General features: G+C 41.0%; 1 protein-coding gene across 1 annotated transcript in view; it reads right to left on the bottom strand.

The window, feature by feature from the left end:
- Positions 1–22,335, bottom strand: part of LOC103589557 (teneurin-2-like) — a 417,443-nt gene that overhangs the window by 17,795 nt on the left and 377,313 nt on the right. Inside the window, exon 3 of the mRNA XM_008571564.1 lies at positions 13,940–14,174. Within this exon, the coding sequence (XP_008569786.1) occupies positions 13,940–14,174 (235 nt within the window). The remainder of the gene's footprint in view (positions 1–13,939; positions 14,175–22,335) is intronic.

The following is a 22,335-nucleotide window of genomic DNA, read 5'->3' on the forward strand; positions in this document are numbered from 1 at the left end:
AGTGTGCCATTTAAGTGTGTTTGTAGGCCAGCCACATACCCACTGACAATGCACGGAACAGATCCATACATTTCAGTCATCAAAAAATGCCATTAAAAAAGGCAACCATCATTTAGCACCAGCACATAAATATTGCCATGGAACTTAATATACTCTCAAGCAGATCCTGCAGCATCCCCATCACAAAACATGTCCCAGGGAAGCAGACTGTGAAAGCCTGGCTTCTTTGAAAGGTTCCTGGTTTCTTAAATGCTGGGTTTCCTAGAGCCCCGGGCGAGACTTTTTAAAAATGCAAGTGTCAAGGAAAACTGTCATGCATGTTTGCCTTAAGTACCCCAAAAGCTTGTCACTGCCATCTTGGAAGTCTTGACGAAGATGCAGTTGGACATGCTGAGGCATGGTAAATTGAAAACTGCCTGACAGGGAGGTTGGATGTTAGACTAAAAGGCAGGTGCCCGCCTTCAGGCATTTTCTTTGCAAAGTGGCAGAATTAAACAAAACCTAAAGGCAAGTCTGGGTGGAGGGAGAGGCTGCCTTTGCAGACATCTCAGAGGCTTCCATTTGAACTGGGGTCCTTTCTGGCTCTTAGGTTTTGCTTGACAAGAGGTTAAGTGGTTATGTGAAAGACAAAGCAATGTTTGTATTTCCATAGAGGGAATGAAGAAGAGGGGAAGAGAGGTGATGGGGAAGGGAGGAGTGTGGGAGAGGAGGCAGCTCAGAGTCAGGGTCAGACCGGGACAGCACCTGCTGATTCTGGGAGGCTGGATAGGGTGGTGGTTAATGGATAAACTGTTGGGCAGCATGTGGGGTTCAGAGCCTGATTGTCCTACCTGTAACCTGTGCAGTCTTCGGTACATGACTTGATATTGCTGAATCTTAATTTTCTCATATGGAAATAGTGAAAGTGACTGAAAGTATTTCTTAGAAATAGTATGCGGATTAAATGAAGGGCTTAGCACATTCTTGACACCAAACAGACTCTCAGTAAATGCTGGCTCTTACTGTCATGGAGATAATCATAATGAATCCATACACTGCCTACTTTAAATATGTATATCTTTCCTTTTACTTCCCTTTCTTCCTTCTTCTCTTCTTTCTATCTCCTTCCTTTCTTCCTTCCTTCTCTCCCTCCTTCCTCACCCAAATATGAAATCCTTTGGTTAACTGCATTGTACCTTTAGCTTCTCCTTTTTAAGTGTGTCAACCAAAGTATTTCCTTCTCCTCATGGCAAACCTGACCATAACATGCCTTTGCATAAATCCCCTAGCAGCCTCCTCATCCCACACAGAATAAGCCACAGGGTGCTTGACCAGGCGTCCCCGACATGGGCCACAAGACCTTTCCAGCATTCTCCTGAGTCCCAGTCCAGTTGATCCAGAATGTGCACACCCTTGCCTTTCTGGCTTTTTCTTATTTTTTTCCCTCTGCCTGGAATGCCCTTTTGATGGGGTAACTCTCACTGTTCCATCATGATGGGGCTCAGACACCGTTCCCTCCAGCCTGGCTTCCACATTCCCATACAGTCCCTGAATGTAAGGCCATCTCACAGCATTCTATATTAACATGAATGATCTGCTTCACTGCCTTTCTCCCACTAGACTGTAATTCCCAGAGAACAAGGGCCAAGTCTTTTTCACTCTTTACCCTCAGTGCCTTGCATAGTGCTCCTCACTTACAGGACCTCCATAAATGTTGGCTGAATTAAGCTGACGTCCTACAAACACAGCGGTATTGGAATTGCCAGTGGGAGGTGGGAAATACAAAAATCCTTATTTAGCATAAAATCAGAGTTTCAGATAAAGTAACTATATAAAAGTTTGGCCTGAGGGCCTTATTGACAGAACCCTCACATACTTTCTTCACAAAAGAGGCTGTCTCCTGCGCCGGATTTTCCAGCTCTTGATCATAATGCTCTCCCGTAATCGTTAGAACAATCATACTGCTGCACTAGGCATTTCTCTTGGGGATTCAGGAACTCGACTAAGTTGTCTTAGACATTCTTATAATATCCCCGTTAGGGAGATACAGGCAACGTAGACGGGGAGAAGAGGCAAATTTAAACATTGCCAAATTATAAATGGGAAAGCGGAAGGCAGCAAAGGTTAGGTGTTTTGAATCATGTCGGCTGCACTGCAGCGTAGTTTGGGAATAAAGAGAAAGCTGCCTACAGCTGGAACCAAGGGGAGTGAGTCAGATTTTCCCCACAGCTATGCCTCTTTCTCAGGGCGTCCGCATTTCTAGGGTATTTGAGTACTGTATTATTTACAACATTATTCCTTGAAAAAGAAAATTTTCTCACATCAGTATCTAAAATCCAACATCATAAACTCTGGGGCTCTTATTTTAAACCCATAAAAGAAAGTCAGGCTACGAAAGACGGAGGAATAAAGAGAGATCATAACAATTTGAATTGAGATAGACACATTGTGGCACAATCTATCAAAATTCAAAATGCAAATTATACATACCCTTTGATCTAGCAATTTCACTTCCAGGAATTTAACTTGAATCTAATCACATAATTATGCAAAGAAAGATATATATATATACATATATTCATTTACAGAAAACTCTTCATTAGTTTTCTTTGTAATAGCAAAAAATCTAAAAGCAATCTAAATGTCCATCAAGAAGAGACTGGTTAAATAAATTACAGCATTATGGAATATTACACAAACTTTAAAAATGAATGAGGCAGGTCTACATGAAATTACCTGAAAAGATTTCTGCAATATCTTATTAAGTTTAAAAAGGAAGTTGCCAAATGGTATGTATATGATTCCATTTATATTACATTTGAAATATATATGCTCAGACATTCACAAACATTTTTGGAAGCCTAAAATAATAAACCTCCAAGCAAAATTTTCTTTAAAATAGAAATTGAGAAGCCCGGAATACTTTATATCTTTCTAATTGTTGAATGTTTTTACCAAGAGAATGTATACATTTTGTAATGAAATAACCCAAAAGACCAAATCTGTTGCAATGTATGCTCTAATTCTTTATCTTAACTTCTTGACCTTTCTTTTGCAGAAGAAAATGGAGATGAAGATTGTGTGGATAAAAAGGCACCTAAGTGCCCTAATCACGCAGGAAACAGGGAAGGGCGCTGGGGAAAGCCTGAGCTGGCCCCACCCAGACATTCAGAGCAGGAGGCCTTGAGGAGTCAGGGAACTTCTGGGTCTCAATCTCTTCATCCGTAAAGTAGACACTGAGCTACACTAGCTGATCTTGACATGGGTTCCATTTTGAAAACTCTGCCTCCCTGCTGCCAAGTGCTGCCCCCTTCTCTTACATGATTAGGGCTCACTCTCTTCATCCGTAAAGTAGACACTGAGCTACACTAGCTGATCTTGACATGGGTTCCAGTTTGAAAACTCTGCCTCCCTGCTGCCAAGTGCTGCCCCCTTCTCTTACATGATTAGGGCTCAGTTTTAGCCAACTCAAATCCTGTTGACCTTGATTCCTTCCTTCTCCTGCTCTGTCTACTGACGTGGGAGTCGGAATCAAGGGTCACCCTCCAAGAAGAGGGCATCTACTTATTTCCATATCTTCATCATAAGACCTTTTCTCTTTTGCTCTCTCTCTCTCTTTCTCTCTCTCCCTCCCTTCCTCTCTCTCTCTCTCTCTCACTGACTCAAACAGCCCTTTGGCTTTAGCTCTGTGAAGAATGCTACGTGTCTCCCTTTTCCACAAACTGAATGGTATTTTGAATTTGAAGGTGCACATCACAGGCAGGACACGAGGAGGTCCCCATCTTAAGACTGCTTTCATATTTCCAAAGACAAGGCAAACAATGGTGAAAACTCAGAAAATAAAGTATGCCCAGACACATACTGAATACGTTCTTCCTTCCTTGCTCCCACACCCACCCCAAAGCCAGCACACACCATTATATTGAAATCTGAGGTGGGTTTAAATTTGTGCTACCTTTTCCTATATGACAGAGCCTTACTACCCCTAGTAATATCAAATTAACTCACAGGAGCATAAACAGCAATGGGCATTGTCATTAACATCAGGACACGTTGCATTTTAGGACAAAAGTTTTTATTTGATTAAACACAGAACTATTTTGACGTTGCCTATATTCACTATGGAGCTGACTGATCCCTGCAAAATGTTCCACCTGAGATTTTTACAACAGGGAGGATAAAATGCATTGCTGAGAATATTAGGAGCTTGAAGCATGGAGTTAAAATGTTTCCCATTCATGATTTTATTCAAAAGCAAAACCAAAAATTCTTCAAAGTAATTCAGCTTTATAAAGGTAAAACGGCTTCTTCAGCTGTTTCTAGGAGATGGGAAATGTATCGAGATGTTTTGTGTTAACTTTCTCATCATGAGCCCTCGTAAAGAGCACTGGTTAGTAAGACAATAAATGAGCATGTTTTAATTAGAAAATGTGGAATCCAAGCACTTTTTCAGGAAAGAAGATGATATCTCAAAAGAGACATCAGGGGACTAATAAAAGTTAAAACGCATTAAGTGGCCACAGTGAGCTCAAAGGTAAAGTCGTGGGATGTTTGAGAAGTGAACCAGAGAAGGTGATGAATCACAGGAGGTGGGAATTCACTGTAAACCCTCTTCTGTGCCCAGGCAAGTGAGATCGCCCGATGCCCTGAAATTCCCCCACCCCACACCCTGGCCAGGACTGTGTCTGCCCAGAGGAAAAAAATCATTATAATCAGGCCATAAGAGAAGACAGCTGGGTTGTGGCAAAACTAGCATTGAATTTGACCTGGGTTGGTCTGTGGTTTTGCCTGCCAGGCCTCCACTTTATGGTCTCCTAATAGCACAATGTCTGGTTATGGCCACACCCCTTCCTCACCACTAATTAGGCTCTGTGTGGGCACGTGATCCAGCTTAGCCAATCAACGTGGTCTGTTCTCCAGGCCTCAGGACTGGGTCAGTTGTGGGCACATGGTCCTAGCTGGGTTCCATGAAACTCAATCAAAGGAGTGTTGTTGAAGTATCAGGGACAAGAGCTTCTCCTTCTGTTAGGTTTCTAAGCTTTGAAAAATAGCCTGTCATTCCTATAAGGATCTCACAAAAGGAGGCCTGCATAAGAACAGTGTTGGAAAACAGAAAAGCAAGGCTGAGATACAGACTTCTTATTTTTTATTTTTTAATTTTTTTTTATTTTTTCCTTTTTTCGTGTCCGGCAACGGATCGCAACCCTCAGTGTCGCGCCCGTACCGGACCAGGACCAGTCAAGAGGATCTGAGTTGATAGGAAATTAAAAAGCCACTAAGATTAAGCTTCCATTTAAAATTTTTTTCTTAGCACATACCAATCCAAGAAAAGCAAAATTTTTCACCTTCCCCTGAGTGCAGGATTTTAAACTCATTTGTTCATATAACTATTAAATGTAAGATTTTAAACATCAGATGATCAGTGTGCAGCACCTTTACAGGAGAACTAATTGTTGAGAAATGGACTCATGAATGCTTGCACCCAACTGAAGCTCTAACAAATTGAAAAATGATTTCAATCCAATTTAGCAAATAGAAAAGAACTGTTGTTTATTCTCTTTTAAAGTATAAGGCACACACAGTTAAAGCACGAATGACAGAAATTGGGGTTATTTGCTGACTCCTAAACTGTTATTCTGAGCAAAAAATGATTCTTTAAGGGACGTTTAAAAACATGATTTTGAGAGTGACCCTTTGTGTTTAGCACTATTATGACCTCTAAAAATGAAAATTTGCAAACAAGACTTGCAAAATAGCCCCCAGTTGGTGGGTTTTAGGCGCAAGAAATCTATCTGAGAAAAGTTTCTTGAATACTCCCACATAATCTAAAAGATGCAGCTCCCATTGAGCAAAATGGCTGAGTACATTGTGACGGATTGCAATTCTGGGGACACATGATCCCAACTCACAAAAGCACGCAAAGCTGATAAATCAAAGGAACCTTAAAAAATGTTGCAGAGCCCACTTCTCCTGCCTGGGAGAAACACGACTGCCTTCTCTGGCTTCTGTGAAAAGAAAAGGATCATTGGGGAGCTAGAATTAGGAAAGGACTTGAGCTTCATCAAGTTTCTCCCTGTCTGAGCCACATCAAATATCTTCTGGGAAGACTTCAGGAAATGCCCCAAGGGAACGACAGTAGATATTAGCTGAACGGGTGAAAGCACACAGACAAGATGGAAACATTTGGCTTTTTTCAACTGTGAACTTAACCCAAAGTCTTGCACATTTACACAGACTCGGGGCAGAGTCTTGCTCTTACAATGCATGACCACGAGGTGGCCTCAGTCCATAATTGGGTCCCCAAGGTCCAGGCTGCTGAGAGATGAATTTTTTAAACAGTTCTTTCTACCTAGAGGCTTCGCTGTGGTACCCTGTGAGTAAGAAGTTCAAGTCCCCAAAGCTTTAATAAACATAACAGGTTTTTAATTTTACAGAAGGGGACAAATTTAAAAAGGACAGCTTCTCCTTGGATGCCTCCTCCTTCAAGGATGCTTGCAAGTTCTCAAACCAGGCCAAGAGTAGGCTGGAGTGGTCTCGAATAAGATGTAATGCTTGCTTCTTTCTTAATGTACCTTGTAATTTGCACACGCGCCACAACACTTTATTTATTTTCTTATTAATGGGCTTGAGTGTGTTTAACACCACAGCCATAAATTGCAGAGCAGTGGATCAGACTAGGCTCTCTTTATTTTTCTGCCAATTGTCAGAAAGTGATGTGGGGTATGAGTGCTCCTCCTAAACGGCTTTTTCTCTACTCCCCTCCCCCCTTTGTCTCCATCCAACAACCAACCCCCTTGTTTCCATCTGCCAAGAAAAAATAAAAATAAAAAAGACACAGCCTGGTTTCTCATTGGTGAGCTTGTCTATTGAGCAGCTCAGTTATTGAGATTAATAAGCTGCCAGTTTCCAAGGAAGACTAAGAAAACTGCAAAATTAAAGTGCACTGCAACGTGAAATGCTGCTGGTGGCCAGGTGGGATCACGGTGTCAAAAAGGCAAGGTAAAGCTATAAAATAAGGCTGAGCTTGAAAGGCTAACCTAAAGGTCTCATTAATTTCCATGTAGCCTCTGATGAGAATTTAGAGGGGGCATAATGTTTTGCAATATGGAGAAATCAAGCTGCTTATTGATTTAAAAAGTGCTTCAATGCATTTGGTTCACTCACTATGAATTCTAGTTTTAAACCTCACTTGAAAACATTAAAAAAAAAAAGCAAACAGGTTACTCTGGTTTAATATTCTCAAGATCAAGCTTGTCAGTGATTCTGTCACAAAATTAATCTGTAGGTAGAAAAATCAATCTGAGAACAAGTTTAGAACAGTCTTTGGACTCAGCATGGTGAAGATGTTTCAATGATCTCGTTGCTTCTCTGTAAAAACCTTATTTACTAAAGGTCCTGCATCTCGATTCCCAAATATGCACTACCAATAAAGCATCCAGATTAGACTAAGATTACTTTGTCCTGGAGACAAAAACTGTGTTTTCTGAAATTCTGATACCCAAATTAGATTCCTTAGATGCCTCTCATCAAGCCCAACATGCTCAGTACTTTTTTTCTTTTGGGTGGCTGGCTGCTAAAGGGATCTGAACCTTTGACCTTGGTGTTATAACAACACGCTATAGTCGCCCGAGCTAACCAGCTGGCATGCTCAATACTCTATCAGAGCCCTTGCCGCAGCTTTCTGCCAACAGGAGCAACAACAATATTCAAAGGATGACCAAATGGTCAGCCACGGTACCTGTAGCTGTTTGGCTTTTTCCTCTCAATCTGGTAAAGCCCTGTTTGGAAGAAAAAAATCCTACGAATCACAGAGGTTAAAAAAAGTAGCCGTGCTTCTCATTTCTTCAGTGTTGATTTGCGCTCACATTTTATAATATGCAGGGCATTAAGCCTCTCCCTGTAAATCAGCTCACACATATCCTGTGCTGCTACGGAGCAGCAAGGCGTCAGATTTACCATCCTGGGTTGCCACTAATCCTGCAGAGCTGCAGAGAAGGGTCCCTTACATCTCTCCTGGCTTATAATTTTGACAGTGACTAATCTATGTCCAGTAATAGGCTGGAGTTCATCCCATAGATCATTTCTCTCCATATGTCACTTATAATGTATTGACTTCACCATTTCCCTGGCCTAGGCAAATTAATTCGTTGTTTGTCATCAGGATAAGCGTAATTTTTTTTTTCTTTCTCCTAGACCCAAAGGTACAATCATGTGGTGGTTAAGAGCATGAGATTTGGAGTCGGGTAGACACAGGTTTAAATCCTATCTTTGTCACTTACTAATTAGGTGATGTGTAAGTAACTTAATCTCCTTGAGCCTTAGTTTTCCTTTATTTTAAGTAGGGATAGTAATTTATACATAACAGATGGGTTTAAGGGATTAAATGGGATCATATATGTAAAGCTAAGTGCTAAGCAAAGAGTATTTGATAAATGAAAGTTGTTACTACAGACCTACATAGTCATGTGGTATAAATTTTTAAAATTTCTGGAGAAATATTTTTTCAAAAGGAAAATCAATTTCTGAGAGCTTGGGATACACTAAATATGCAATTATTTGTAAATGGATGATTTTTTGTGTTATATAAATTATTTTAGAATCAAAATAAATCTGGCCAATAACTACGCTTAATATCCTCTTACATCATAGATTTAACATGTCCAAAATTGAAATTTTGTTTTCTGCTACAAAACCTGTTTCTTTAGTAAATTACATCACTATTCACCCAGACCCTTCCATCAAAAAAATTCATAAGGAATCCTAATTGTCATCTCTGCATCCCAGCAGTCACTGATTTCTACTGATTCTGCCTTCAAAATATACCTCACATCTATGACTATTCAGCACCACTGCCCTAATCAAAGCCGTACCACTTTTCATCTGAACTATGACAATGTTCTCCAAACTGCACCTGTAGTCTTGCTCCTCCTTCCAAACCCTGTCCCCCCAATCCATTTACCATACGGTGGCTACAGTTTCATCAAAAACAAAACAAAACAAAACCATATCTTATTTTACTCTTGTGCTTCAAAGGCTTCAGTGACTTTTAATTGTTCTTGGGGTAGAGTCCAAAATCTTTAATACAGCCCAAATCTTTGTACCATCCCACCTTTGCCTAACTTTCTAGGCACTTTAGTGTTTCTCCCCACAGTGGGTCATTGTTTTTGTCACCTAGAACACTCTTTAAGCCTGATTAACACCTGCTCATCCTTAGGGATCAGCTTAAAAGTCAATTTCTCATGGGTCTGGCTTCTTTATGCCTCTCCTGACATTTTCTACACTTGTCATCGTAGGGCATTTGTATAATCTTTTGTTCATGTCTGTCTACATCCAGCCTAGAATCTCTGTAAGGGCAAGAATTTTGTTTTTCTTCTTTTCTGAGTCATCAGTGCCTGGCACGTGGCAGGTTCTCATGGATTATTTCCAGAACAAATAATGGATGATCATTTTTAAAGCACCTTGCGAACTTGTTTTCAGCTTGAAGATCTTGGTGATTAAAATTAGGGCTTCCAGTATTTCAGGGCAAAAGTAAACTCAGAGGGAAGTTTTGTCCTGCTCAGGAATTCTCTTTGGTGACCTGCTGCCCAGATAGATTCAGAGAGACAAGTCTGCTTCAGAAAAAACAAAGGCTGGAAAGTTAGGTTCTATCACTGAGCTACTTTCTACCATTTTAGGCAAGAGAAGCTGACTTCACAAACTCCCAGAGAAGCAGCCAACCAGGAAGATTTCTGACCTTGTCGCTCTCAGCAGAGGAAGGAGTAGATAGGTGATATACACCAAAATTTGCAAGTGGACTTTGTTCTAAGACCTTTAGTGAATAGGCTTGGAGGAAGAGGGTGGGCAGAGTGATTTTGTTACAGGCTACTTTAGAAAAGACAGTGCAGACTGCTTGCAATTAGTTCCTTTGCCTTACGTTTGTTTGTTTTGGATTACGTTATGGTTTATACATGAACTGACTGCTCTTGGTAGAGAAATGTATATGCATTTTTCTATTACAGGATTAATTTTGATACAGAACTTCCCTTATGTGTTTTTTTTTTTCTTTTTTTATCTTAAGTTAAATTCCAAATTTGTACAGTCCTATTTTCTGGCTAAGACTCTTTAATCAGCACCGCCAATTCTTTTTTTGTTTTTTTCCTTTTTGTCTTTTTTCGTGTCCGGCAACGGATCGCAACCCTCAGTGTCGTGCCCGCACCGGACCGGGACCGGCAACGGGATCGCAACCCTCGGTGCCGCGCCCGCACCTCGCTCAGCCAGTGAGCGGCCGGTCTGTATGTGGGATCCGAACCCTCGGCGGGAGCGCCGCGCTCCCAAGCGCCGCACTGTAGCAGTGCGCCACCGGGCCAGCCCAGCACCGCCAATTCTACTTGTCATAGAAAAAAAATGGAAAAAGCATAGGTCAGAGAAGATCTAAAATGCCTCATTAAGACTGATGGGGACATCAAAAGAGCAATGCATAGAGGCAAGGGCCCATTCCCCACTAGTCTAAAGAAATACATTAGACTTGGCTTAGAGTTTCTGGGGGTGGCAGAACGTCTGCTCATTACCTCCCAGAATTACAAACTTCTTCCATCACACCCAGAAGTCTGCATTAATGTGATGGTGAAGCTACCACCATTAAGGGATGATGAAGCTGTTTGTAAATTTCCACTGCATTTTCAAAATTGGTGGCTACATCATGGTCAACCTTCAGAATGTCTTGCCTTTAATGGCTCTTTTCCTGGATGTGATTAACCAATTCTTATCTGATATGAAAGACTGGAATGGGAATCATAGTATGGCATCATGCCCCTAAAAAGAAGAACCCTATATCTACGATCTCTCTTGTGGGTGACAAAATGACACTCTTAAGCTCATAATATATATATATTTTTTGATCGGTAAGGGGATCACAACCCTTGGCTCAGTGTCTTCCACACCACGCTCAGCCAGTGAGTGCACCAGCCATCCCTGTATAGGATCCAAACCCGCGGCCTCGGGGCTACTAGCACCGCACTCTCCTGAGTGAGCCATGGGGCTGGCCCAAAGCTTATAATATTTTTTAGCATTTGAATGAGTGAATTTGTTCAGTTCTCAGTTGCCACAACTATATGAAAAACCAGTGGGGAATGGAAGCAAACAACGTGCTTATCTTTGACTTTTCTCTGCTTATCTGCTAGGTGAACTCCTGCTCATTCCTCAAAACCCAGCTCAAGCAGCCCTTCAGCTGTGAAACTTTCCTTGACCTTTTTGGGAGAGCTAATCACTTCTTCCAGTGTACAATCACTGTGACTTTCACACTTCCATTGCTGTATTTACTGCATTATCTTTTTGTTTATGTGCCTACAATCCCCTTTATACTGTATGAGCTTCAAAGGGAAGATAGATGTTTTCATCGTTATCTCCCCAGTATTTAATATAGCGCTTGGCATGCACAAGGGCCTCAGTTAACACTCACCAGTAAGAGGCTGAATTAAAAATATTTAAAAGAGAATAATAAATTTCAACAATTCTATGGACTACTGCTAAAGTTTTTATATGTGAGATTAGTTGCACATTAAATATTTGCTGACTTGTGTACATTTGCTTGATTTCTGGTAATAGCTCCATCCCAGGAGACTTACATTCTCTAATTCTTGGTTCTTGAATGTACTGATCAAAAATATCCAGGTATTATTCTCACTTGTTTTTTCCTTCTGATAAACTTCAAGGTTTTGGCAATCCTGTCTATTCACCAAATATCACGTTGACCTTTCCTCTTCCAAAAGCATCATTGAGAAGTCCTAATCTTTGGGAAAATGCCAGATATTCAAATGATCTGCAGAAGGATTCTACAGATCAGAAAGTAAATTCTGAGAGAGTTTACTTCAGAAAAGCAGGAAAGTGATCTGCCTTGTTTTGCTGGTCCTCTCTACTAGGTGTTTGTCAACAGGATGCATTTTTACAAATGGTGTTCAAAATAAATCTCCTGGAAAACCAATTAATGAAATCGGGAACTGAGAGATATGTTTTATGTGTTGTATGTGTTCTTATCACCGAGGGGAGACTCCTTGCAAAAAACAGTCTGATGGATCTAGCCCTGTAAATGTAACAATTAGGGCAATAAACGTAGGTTTGTGGTTGGTCACTTAACAGACATTTAATCACATTATTTTGTGTGTAAGAACCGCCAGTGTTCCACCCAATGCAGCTCATGGCTTACTCTCTACCTGAAACCCCAAACTGCTTGCAGTTTACTTTGTCCCTCTACACCTAGATTCTGCATCTTTAAAATGGCAATAGTAACAGTCCCTTCCTACCTGACCGAATTGCTTTCAGGCTCGAATGAGATAACACATGGACAGTTAATATCTGGCACATACAAAGAGCACAGTTAAACTGACTGTTAATGGGCATGACGGTCCTCTTCTTTCCTCCTCCTTCTTTTTGATCTGGCTCATTCTAGGTAGCCTTTCTAGCCAGAAACTAGTTCACAAATAATAGTCTGTTAATGTTAAAATAGGCTGACTAGTGCCCCAAAAAACTCTATGGCAGTTCATAAATATGGGGAGGAAAAAAACAGAAAATCTTATCCAGACTTTAAGACCACCAGCAACTATGACATTATCTTGAGTCAGAAGCTGACCAGGCAGCATCTAGAAAAGCTGTTTATTAGTGGATTACTATGTCAGTGCAGATGTTTAAATAGATCTACTTTATAAAATATAAGTATGTCAAAAAGCTTATGGAAAAATAGAATTAAAAGATAATACAATTTTTTCCACGAACTTTTTGAAATACCTTTGTGTATACATATAGTTTTATTGACTTTACAGATTTTAAACTCTAGAAAGTAAGTTGTAGGCATGGTTAAAAATACCCTGTAATTGTCAGAAATATATTAATTAAAATTTAGAGGGATTACAGTGACAAGGGTGTACAATATATTAATGCTCGAGATCTTATTAAAAAAAAAACAAAAAAATATTACAGATAACTCCAAATGCTATGGCTTTCAAAATTGCTTCCAGCTGTGTGCAGAAAATTCAGTAGCCATTACCAAAAAGATTACAGATTATTTCTATCTCTCCTCAAACCTAAGTTATTAAAGGTTACAAACAATTTGAGAACTTTTCTGATGGGTCAATATGAATTATCCCCTCTCTCTGTTTAGTCTCCATGGTTCCACAGGACAAGGAAACCATAGCAATTGAAGCATACAAACCGTGAAAGTGTCTGGGGATGGAGCAACAAGGCTGTTTCAATATCTGGCCAACCCTCTCCCAGCCTTTATTGTCAATTACATCCCAACCTGCCACGCTATGACCAATGGGTCTTTCTACAGGTCATTAAGGCACACATGGTTTTAGAAGATCAGAAGAAAAGGCAAAAAAAAAAAAGGACAGAAGCAAAGGCAAAACAGAACAAAGCCAGTCCTGCAGATCATTTTCAAACTCTTCCTCCCAACATAAGCACTACCCCTTTTCTGTTGTTTGTTTTTATACATTATTGCTTGCCCCACAGGCATCAAGCTGTTAGTATGTACAGGAGGGATTAAGGTGAGACTGCATGTTGGATGAAATATAAATTAAAATTATACTTCTGTCAGTCTGGAATCAGGGATTGTTTCTCAACGTCTCCCCAAACACTTAATTTCAAAGGAGTCTTCATTTATTACTTCAAGAAAGACCAAATGCATAATTTATTAGCAGCTTTCAGTCAATATACCCTTATAAGCATGTTTCCCATGAGCCTTTGAGTGAAAATATGTTATGCTAATTCTATTAGTTAGGTACACAAGAGCTGTCTAAGAGAGTAAACAAGCATTAAAAGGGGACACATTTGAACAAAGAAATACCTATCAACCCACTTGTCTCAGTATTTACGTCAAGAATGTCTCTCCCACTACAACTCTGAGACATCCCGTGTCTCTGTGTGGGTGACTCAAGGGTAGAGTGGTGGGCAGAGTGTGACTGTGTAGGAATTGGGGATAGCAACTTACCGGGTCTCCAGTGGCACGTTGCTGTTTAGCACCCAGCTGTCCTGAAGCTGAACGGACTCTGGCGTGGTGGCCAGGTCATTGGGGGCAGGAGCCGGGGCGTGGATCTGACTCCGCCGATTGGTCAGCGAGTTCCTGTTGAGCGAGTTGGCAGATGAGTGGTGGTGGGACAGTGTGTGGTTGTGAGGGGGTGGCAGAGGGGGCCTCAGTGTCGACTGGCTGTGGTGGTTTGGAGGGCCTGAAAGGAGAGAAAGGAGAAACAGCCATCAGTGTCTGCAGATTCCAGTCTCAAGCATTCTGCAAACCTTTGGAGGAGAGTTTGCCATGAAAGTCTCTACAGTGACAATTGCTGAAAGCCACATACTAGAGAGACAGCTTAGACAGCAGAAAGCATCCCAGAGTTAGTTACCAGTAAATAATATGCTTTAATTTGCATTTATTTATATGCATCAAATGACGTACAGTAAGAAACTAGGTTAGCAAAACCAGGTTGATGAGGGCTGACCAGTGGAACTGTTTGACACATGTTAATAGAGCAATGAAAGTAACGTGACGTTCAAGGCTGATCACTGTTGTAACAAGTCCCCACTCCATTTCCTGGTGAACAAGTATACAGCACATGTTCTTTAAAAAATATTTAATCTTTCTACAGGTAATAAGCAAGAATATGGTGCTCTCTAAGTCAGGGAGTAGCAAATATAAATTCCCGTAGGTGCCGGGCAGGAAAGTGAAGTAAGACGGTTGTGGACTGAGTTGAACGGTAGAGGATGGGGGAGCAGCCCTCACTCAGCTCCAGGCTAGCGCTGCCGTGTGGGAATGAGGGAGGGCTCAAGGCAGCTACATCTGCCAGCTTTTCTAGAAAAGCTGAAGATCTGCACTTTTAGATAAAAGTTCCTGGTTTTTAAAAAATGGTGAAAACTCAAAATAAAATATGTGTGTGTATATATATATATAAATATACACACAATTTTTTTGTTAAAATGAGAGTCAACAACAGACACCTGTGAGTCTGCTCAGATCATCAGGCCGATAACATCTCTCCTGTGAGAGATGAACACTGAGGGCTCCGTCTCCGGAGAAGGTCAAGGCAGATATTTTCAAACATTGACCCTTAGCCCAAATCACATTGTATTTTTTAATAACACAATCCTCTATCCTTTCAGGAAAAATGAATGAGGAAGAACTCTCCCTTTGTAAATATCCCTTTGTAAATATCACTATATGTGACAACTCCACACAAGGTTTTCTTAGCTACTGATTCTCAATCTACAAAATGAAGTATTTTAAGCATAATGAAAATGAAAGTAGTTGACTATGCGATGTAAGCCTATGATTTTGTTTTAATGGATGCTGAAACATGACTCTCCATTTGTGTCCTTTGAGAAAGTTTATTTTTTGAAGCCTCTAGTCAGAGTTGGCAGCTCACCAGGTGACTGCTGAGGTTTGTCATTTTGGCCCCTGCCAACTTTTAAAATCCTCAGCCCCTGCTGTCCTGGCTTTAAGAAGTTGGCTGAAGTCATTTAAACAAGCAATTTGACACAAATTTCAACTACTTCTCTCCTTATGTGGCCAGGCTACATCTCCAAAAGGTGTAATCTACATTCTAGGGTTCCCAGGAAGCCTGCAGAAACATTCTAAGGGAAAGACAACATGTCAAGAAGATACTAGGTTTGGACATCATGACCAACAAAAACAAGAAGGAAAAATATGGAGGAAACTGGTTCCTTGAAGTTTGCATCTTTGTGCTAAAATTACTTGCAGGATTTTTTTTTTTTTTAACTCAGAAATAGACAACTAAAACTAAAACCCAGTGGGAAATACCACTGTACAGCTGTATAGATTTTAAATTTTGTCCTCCAAATGAAACTGTAATTCATAGTTTACATTATGCATCAGTGACATTTTTAATATATCTTTGGGGAGTTTCCTAGCTGTAGAAGGCTATTATATTTTCTGGCATTGTTGTCTGTCCAGTAATGTGTTATCATATAGTTATTTAGCATTTTTCTAACTCATATTAGCAGAAAGTGGTGGAAGAGGAGGCTGAAATGATGTAATGATGATCCTTCAGAGATGCTGTCCAAGCCCCTCACACATGGTTAATGAATTCTCTTACCTTTCCTTCCCTTCTCTCAACTCCCATCCAAGTGGGGTTATTATTCCCCATTAGTTAGGTAATTAGGAGACTTGCCTTGGGAAGACGAAGTGAGTCATTGTCCAAGTGAGAACCCACCCACCGCAGCCCCAAGCCCTAACTTTCCATCTCCCTCTGCCCCTGCCCTCTACCCTCAGTTCTCCAGACCACACACTCTCCAAAGCACAAAGAAGCCTTGTGAGGGATTTAATTCACTAAATGAGATACCAGAGGCTTCTGCTTCCTGTCTATTCACCCTGAGCTAATTTTCTTGCCTACTCCAACTTGTGTGGCCCTTCCTTGTCCATCTGTGTTATGTGTGGGCAGAATTCCTGTGGTTGCCTGTGTGCTGACAATATCCTGGTCGGGTGCCCAGGGGGAATGGAAACACAGACTTGGCTGCTATGTAGTATGTTCCAAATCAAATGAATGGTGAGTTTCTAGTTAATTGCAACAGAGGTCAAGTTCTCTTTCCATTTCTCCTAAAGAGAAAGCCTAGAGCTTCCTGGGGGAAATGGTGAAAGAAGAGTAAAAGAATGATGAAAGAATACTTAATTCTCTACTCACCCTGCCCTACTATAAAAACAACACACCATTTCCCTGCAAATAAATCAAATTATTGATAGCAACAAAAACAAAAACTATAAAGCATTCTCAGTGTTGGAAGACGTTCTTGTTACTGTTGCATATTTCCACTGCAACACTGATTATATTTGCTCATGTATCTATCCAACAGTCCTAGTTTTCAAGGAGGTTCAGGAGATAGAAGGAAAAGACAATTACAATGCACAGTGGTAAATGCTCCCATTGAGGTATATACAGAGTAGTATGGGAACATCTAGGAGGAACATTTAGCTAGAGGTTAGGAAACAAAAATTTAAAGTACCGGGTTTGAGGTTTGAGCCTGCGACTCTCTAGTTGTGTGAACCGGGGCATGCTACCTCATCTCTTTAATTCTCAGCCCACTCATCTGCCAAATGGTGAAAACAGCAGTAACTACCTGCTAGGGTTGCTGTGAAAGTTAGAGAGGAAGGATGAATGTAAACTGCTAAACATGCTACCTGATGTCTGGCAAGTTCCCCAAACCATGTGTATAGAACATCGTTCAGTTCTTTCAGGGATAAAAGGATGAGGAAGACAAAATAGTAGCTCTCCAGGAGCCCCTGTTTGAGCAGGGGAAGTAAATCCAGACTTCATCTATCTAGGGCAGAAGTCACAGACTGGCAGCCCTCAAGCTGAATATCATCAAAATCCAAAGTCAAGATTTTGGATAGTGTTCCAGACTTCTGACTTCTTTTGAAAACAAAACGAAAACCAAGATATTGAGTCTGTATCCCCTCACGACAATTGGATAGAGCCGAATGCTCTTGGGTGGTTTATCGGGTTTGCCATCAATCCTATCGATCCTGTTCTTAACCTAGCTGGATGTATTCATTTATGTAACTGACTCCTTGTGTTATCATGTTTTTGACTCCTCGTTGAACCCAGGGTATCCTGGTATTCAGTGTGGGTAATGTACCTCAAAAATGACAGCACCTCTGCTACAGCTAATGATCTTAAGCCCTTTGGGTATTTCTCAGTTTTCATTACAGTCATCCAACACACTTGCTGGGTGGGAAGGTGTTCCATTTAAAAAATGCATTCAATGGCTGACAACATGCCTTACTGTGTTTCATGAAGCCAAAATAAATGAAAAGACCTTCTCCAAAGCAACTGATGTCTTCAATATATGGCAAAACAGAATTGAATAACTCAGCTTGACGAAGAGACCCTAGTGTCTATGCTAAGTTCCACACATCTATTGGGTTTAATTAATGTGCATATTATTAATGGCTCTTCTATTACATAAACATAAACTCACATAATAATGCAATTTAACCACAAATAACTATGTGACATAAGTGCCTAAGTATCAACCTAATAAATGTGCTACTAGTAGGCAAAAGGCAATTGTCATTAAAATCCTGGTGCTGACCTATTATATTGCACTTGATTTACCTTGAATCAAGAACCTGGAAACTTATTTTTAGGTACTATGTGGCTTTTAGTCCTAGGAAGAAGTGACTGTTTTATTGGTTCTTTACTAAAAGCTAAAGAAGGTTTAGGTAAGGCTCCTAGAAAAGATAAGTGAATTTATAGAGAAGACACTTCCTGTATTTTTAAGAATTAAGTGCTTGAATAAGCGCTATGGCGTGTCCTTTTGCAGTATGGTCTATGCTCTATGCTTCTGTGTTTTTAGATTTTCTGTGGGACAGTTGTGGCCAGTAGATTTTGACACAGATGCCATTCACACATTCTGTTCTTCCTAAATGCCTACTGTTTGAAAGTGGAAACTTAAGAAAAATAAAGCAGGGCTTCTTTGTTGAACAGCAATACCAATTCCAACACAGTCAGATGTGGGAATGGCAAGACCTTGGACTATCAACTCTTGTGTTGACCACCTTGGAGTTACTCAAACAGCATGTGGAAACAACCAGTGCCCACATTTAAAATAACCTACCAAAGAAGAGGTTTTGGGGGGGAGCTAAAGGAGTGAATTGTTAATAATTGGCTATTTTTGCTGCACTTTGTCTAAATAAACAGCTGGGGGAGGCATTTAGGTTGGGTCTAATCTTGCCAAGGGTAGGGGTAGGGATGGCAGGGAAAAACTAAGAAAGCCTTATCTTGCTCTATAGCCTACACCAATTTTTCTGGGTGATTAAAAATGATGATAAAATGTATGAAGGACAAAATAAAAGCACGTGCCTGCCTAACTGCTAATAAATCACTCATTCCTAGAGACAGCATGCCAATTGTTGGTCTTTAGAAATTTCAGCCCCCTTAAATCCTGAGATGATAAAATAACCACAAACTCTCTGCCTTCTTCTACTGATCCCCCTCTTTGGAGCAAGTTACATCTTGATAGCAATTTGAAGATGCTAGAAGTGGGGATGGTGTTGGCAGAGACACTGGAGTCTCTGGTTGATAAAAACTGGCACCAGGACACCCTGTTCAAATTTGAATTTGAATGAGAGCCAGAGAGAATTGAGGGTGAGGATTTTCAAGAATAACAGCCTCTGGTTAGAACTATTGCAGATGGCCAGGCAGGCGGTTGGCTTTGAACCCTTGCTTGGCCACTTACTAGATGTGTGGTTGCTGGAAAGCTACATATATATATGTACATGTGTGTGTGTGTGTGTGTGTGTGTGAGTGTGTATGTGTGTGTGTATTCTTTCTGAGTCTGTTTCTTCACCTGCAAAATGGGTATAGTAATTTTGCTTCTCACATAGGTTGTAATTTAAAATGCTGATAACAGTAATAGCAGCCACAGCAACTATGGCCCTGAGGCAAATGGTGAGCACTCCCGGCATACTGTGGGCCCCAGTTTTTCTAGCTCTTTGATACGGCAGCTTTTGGAAGGAGGTATCAAATGAACATACAGAGGCAAAGTCATCCACCTCCATCTGCAAATTCGCCCTGCAGAAGGGCAGAATGACTAAGTGCGATTAATATACAGGCAATCTTAAGAGCATCTCTCTAAGAACTCACAAAAATGAAACTAGGAATTTAGAACTGTTCATTTCCATAAGCAAAACAATTGATGTTAATGACAACAAAAACTAATACTGACCACGGCTGCTAGGAGTTAAGTTCTCCCTGTGTGTCTGGTGCTGTGCTACTGTTCTATGTCAACGATCTCAATGTATTCCCACTCATTCCTATGGGATAGGTCACTTATCTTTATTTTACACATCCAGCAAGTGAGGTTCAGAGAGATGAAGTAATGTGCCAAAGTTCACACAGCTTAGTAAGTGGTAGAGCTGGTATTTGATCCCACGATCTCTTCCCCTTCAGCCATATGTGAGGAAAGAGGCCAGCATACACTCACACAGGGAAGGAACGGGATCCCCCTCCTGGCTGATATATGTCTAGCAAATACAGAGGAAAACTGGCTTGACTCATTCCTTTGCACATTTGCTTAAATAGCAGAATCGATTCTTGTGAGAAATTGGAGGGAATCACCCACCTCAAAGCTCTGTACCGCCTCATGATGCTACTTGAATTAGGAGAAATAGGTTAGAACAGCCAAACTTCAGTGCAATCTCTTTTCTGTACCTTCCCCAAAGCCCCCCTGCACCCCCAACCTCGTCCTCCATGCTGCATGCCTGGCTCCCATAAGCAGTGGCATGAAGGATGAGCAGCAATTAGGTTTGTCAGAGGCAGAATCAAGGGCGTGCTCCATCCTAGCTTGTCCTTCTGCTCTGACCGGAGGAGGTACTTTGCCAACTGCATGGGGTTGGAGGGATGGAGGAAGGGGATCCAAATCCAGCCCCCTCCTGTGTTTAGAAAGAGATTTCCTTATTTTGTGTCTAGGTATTGGGCGCTTTGGACGTCGAGCTTGCTCCCTCCGTCCCTGCTTTAAAATCTACTAAATAATTTGTCCCCTAAGGAATGAACTTTAATTTTTTTGTGACTGACCCATGTATGGTATTGCTGGCTTCACAGGGTAGTTGTCCTGTGTGCAATATTTCTTAAATCTGGCCACTACTGTTGCAAGCCATGGCTGCAGCCTTACCCCAGATTTCAGAGTGGAGGAGAAAAAGGAAGGGAGAATGAAAGAGCGAGCCAAGTTACAACCTCTTTCTCACCTCCTGGCATTCAGCTCCAGCTCATGCCTGTGCTTCTCAGCCTGGGTTGCACAGTCCTATGTCAGGGGGCTGTCCTTGAACTAAGGGACACACTCAGCCTGAATAGAGGACCAGAGAAGTAAAGGGCTGTTCTCACTTGTAAGGAAAGACTTATACTTCTCTTGCTTACATAAAATATATGACCTCAGAGAAAAAATTATTGAAGTGCATTTGCAATGACACACAGATCAATGACACATGGCAGAGGCATGGGAATTACAGGAGCGATCATTTGCAGGCTCGGAAATGGAAATTCTCTCTGCTCTACCCACAGTCATGAAAGACTAGGGCTTGGAGGGACATCTTAGATCATGTAAAAACAAGTTTCTTTTTAATAAGCACCAGCTGGGTAATAAGCACTCTACATACTTTAACTTATCTAAAACTTACAATAACCTCGTATTATTCTCGTATTATTCGTATTATTCTCTATTTGAAAGATGAGGAAACCAAAGTGCAGGGAACTTAAGTAATACAAGTCTCCTCCCTTAAATTTTGTATTTTACTATCATATATCTATGCCCCTTCTGGGCACTTGCTTTGCACACTGCATACATCTCTTTCACAATACTTGGCATGTGGTTTTATATTACTTTTGGACTCTTGTGTGTTCTCCCCTAGATTGAGAGCTTCTCCAGTGAAGAGTCTGTCTCTCCTGATTTTCATTGCCAGCACAAAGCTACAGGGACTGCTGTAGAACTGGTGCTGAATGAATGAGTGAATGAATGGACAGCTCACGTCCCTGGAGGGTTATATTTGGAGAGTCTCTGTGGAAAGGAATCAGAGCAGATTTTTGCCTCTGTCCTTTGAGTGGTCCAGTTGATTGATGAAATCAAAGATGGGTCTTCCCTTAACTCCCCAAACTCTTATTGACCTCAGAGGGTCCTTTAACAAGGTGACAGCCAGACATAGGGGGAAGGTGACTTTGAACCCTTCTGTCTTTTTTTTGTTTTTGTTTTTGTTTGTTTGTTCCTGGCTCTGTCTGACTACCTCTTCTTCTTCTTTTTAAATAACAAATATTTTGAGATAAAATAAAATTCAGCTTTTGAAAGTACAGTCGTCTCCTGGTATCCACAGGGGCTTTGTTCCAGGATGCCCCGCGGATATCAACTTTTTAAATAACAAATATTTTGAGATAAAATAAAATTCAGCTTTTTAAAGTACAGTCGTCTCCTGGTATCCACAGGGGCTTTGTTCCAGGATGCCCCGCGGATATCAAAATTTGCAGATGCTCAAGTCCCTCAGGGGGCTCAGTGGAAGAGCAGATATGAAAATTTGGCCCTCCATATCTATGGGTTCCACATCCTGTGAATACTGTATTTTGATCTGTGGCTGGTTGAATCTGCAGATGCAGAACCGGCAAATATGGAGGAACAACTATATACATTTCAGTGTTTCTCTAGCATATTCACCGAGATGTGCAACCATCACCACTATCTAATTTTAGACCATTTTCATCACTCCCAAAGGAAATTCATTAGCAGGCACCCCCCAGTCCCTCCCTCTCCCAGCCTGGGGCAAATGCTAATCTACTTTCTGTTTCTACGGATTTGCCTATTCTGGACCTTTTATAGAAATGGTGATTCCCTCCATTTTTT

The sequence above is a fragment of the Galeopterus variegatus genome, unplaced genomic scaffold (assembly GCF_000696425.1).
Source record: "Galeopterus variegatus unplaced genomic scaffold, G_variegatus-3.0.2 Scaffold702, whole genome shotgun sequence".
Classification (NCBI taxonomy): Eukaryota; Metazoa; Chordata; class Mammalia; order Dermoptera; family Cynocephalidae; genus Galeopterus; species Galeopterus variegatus.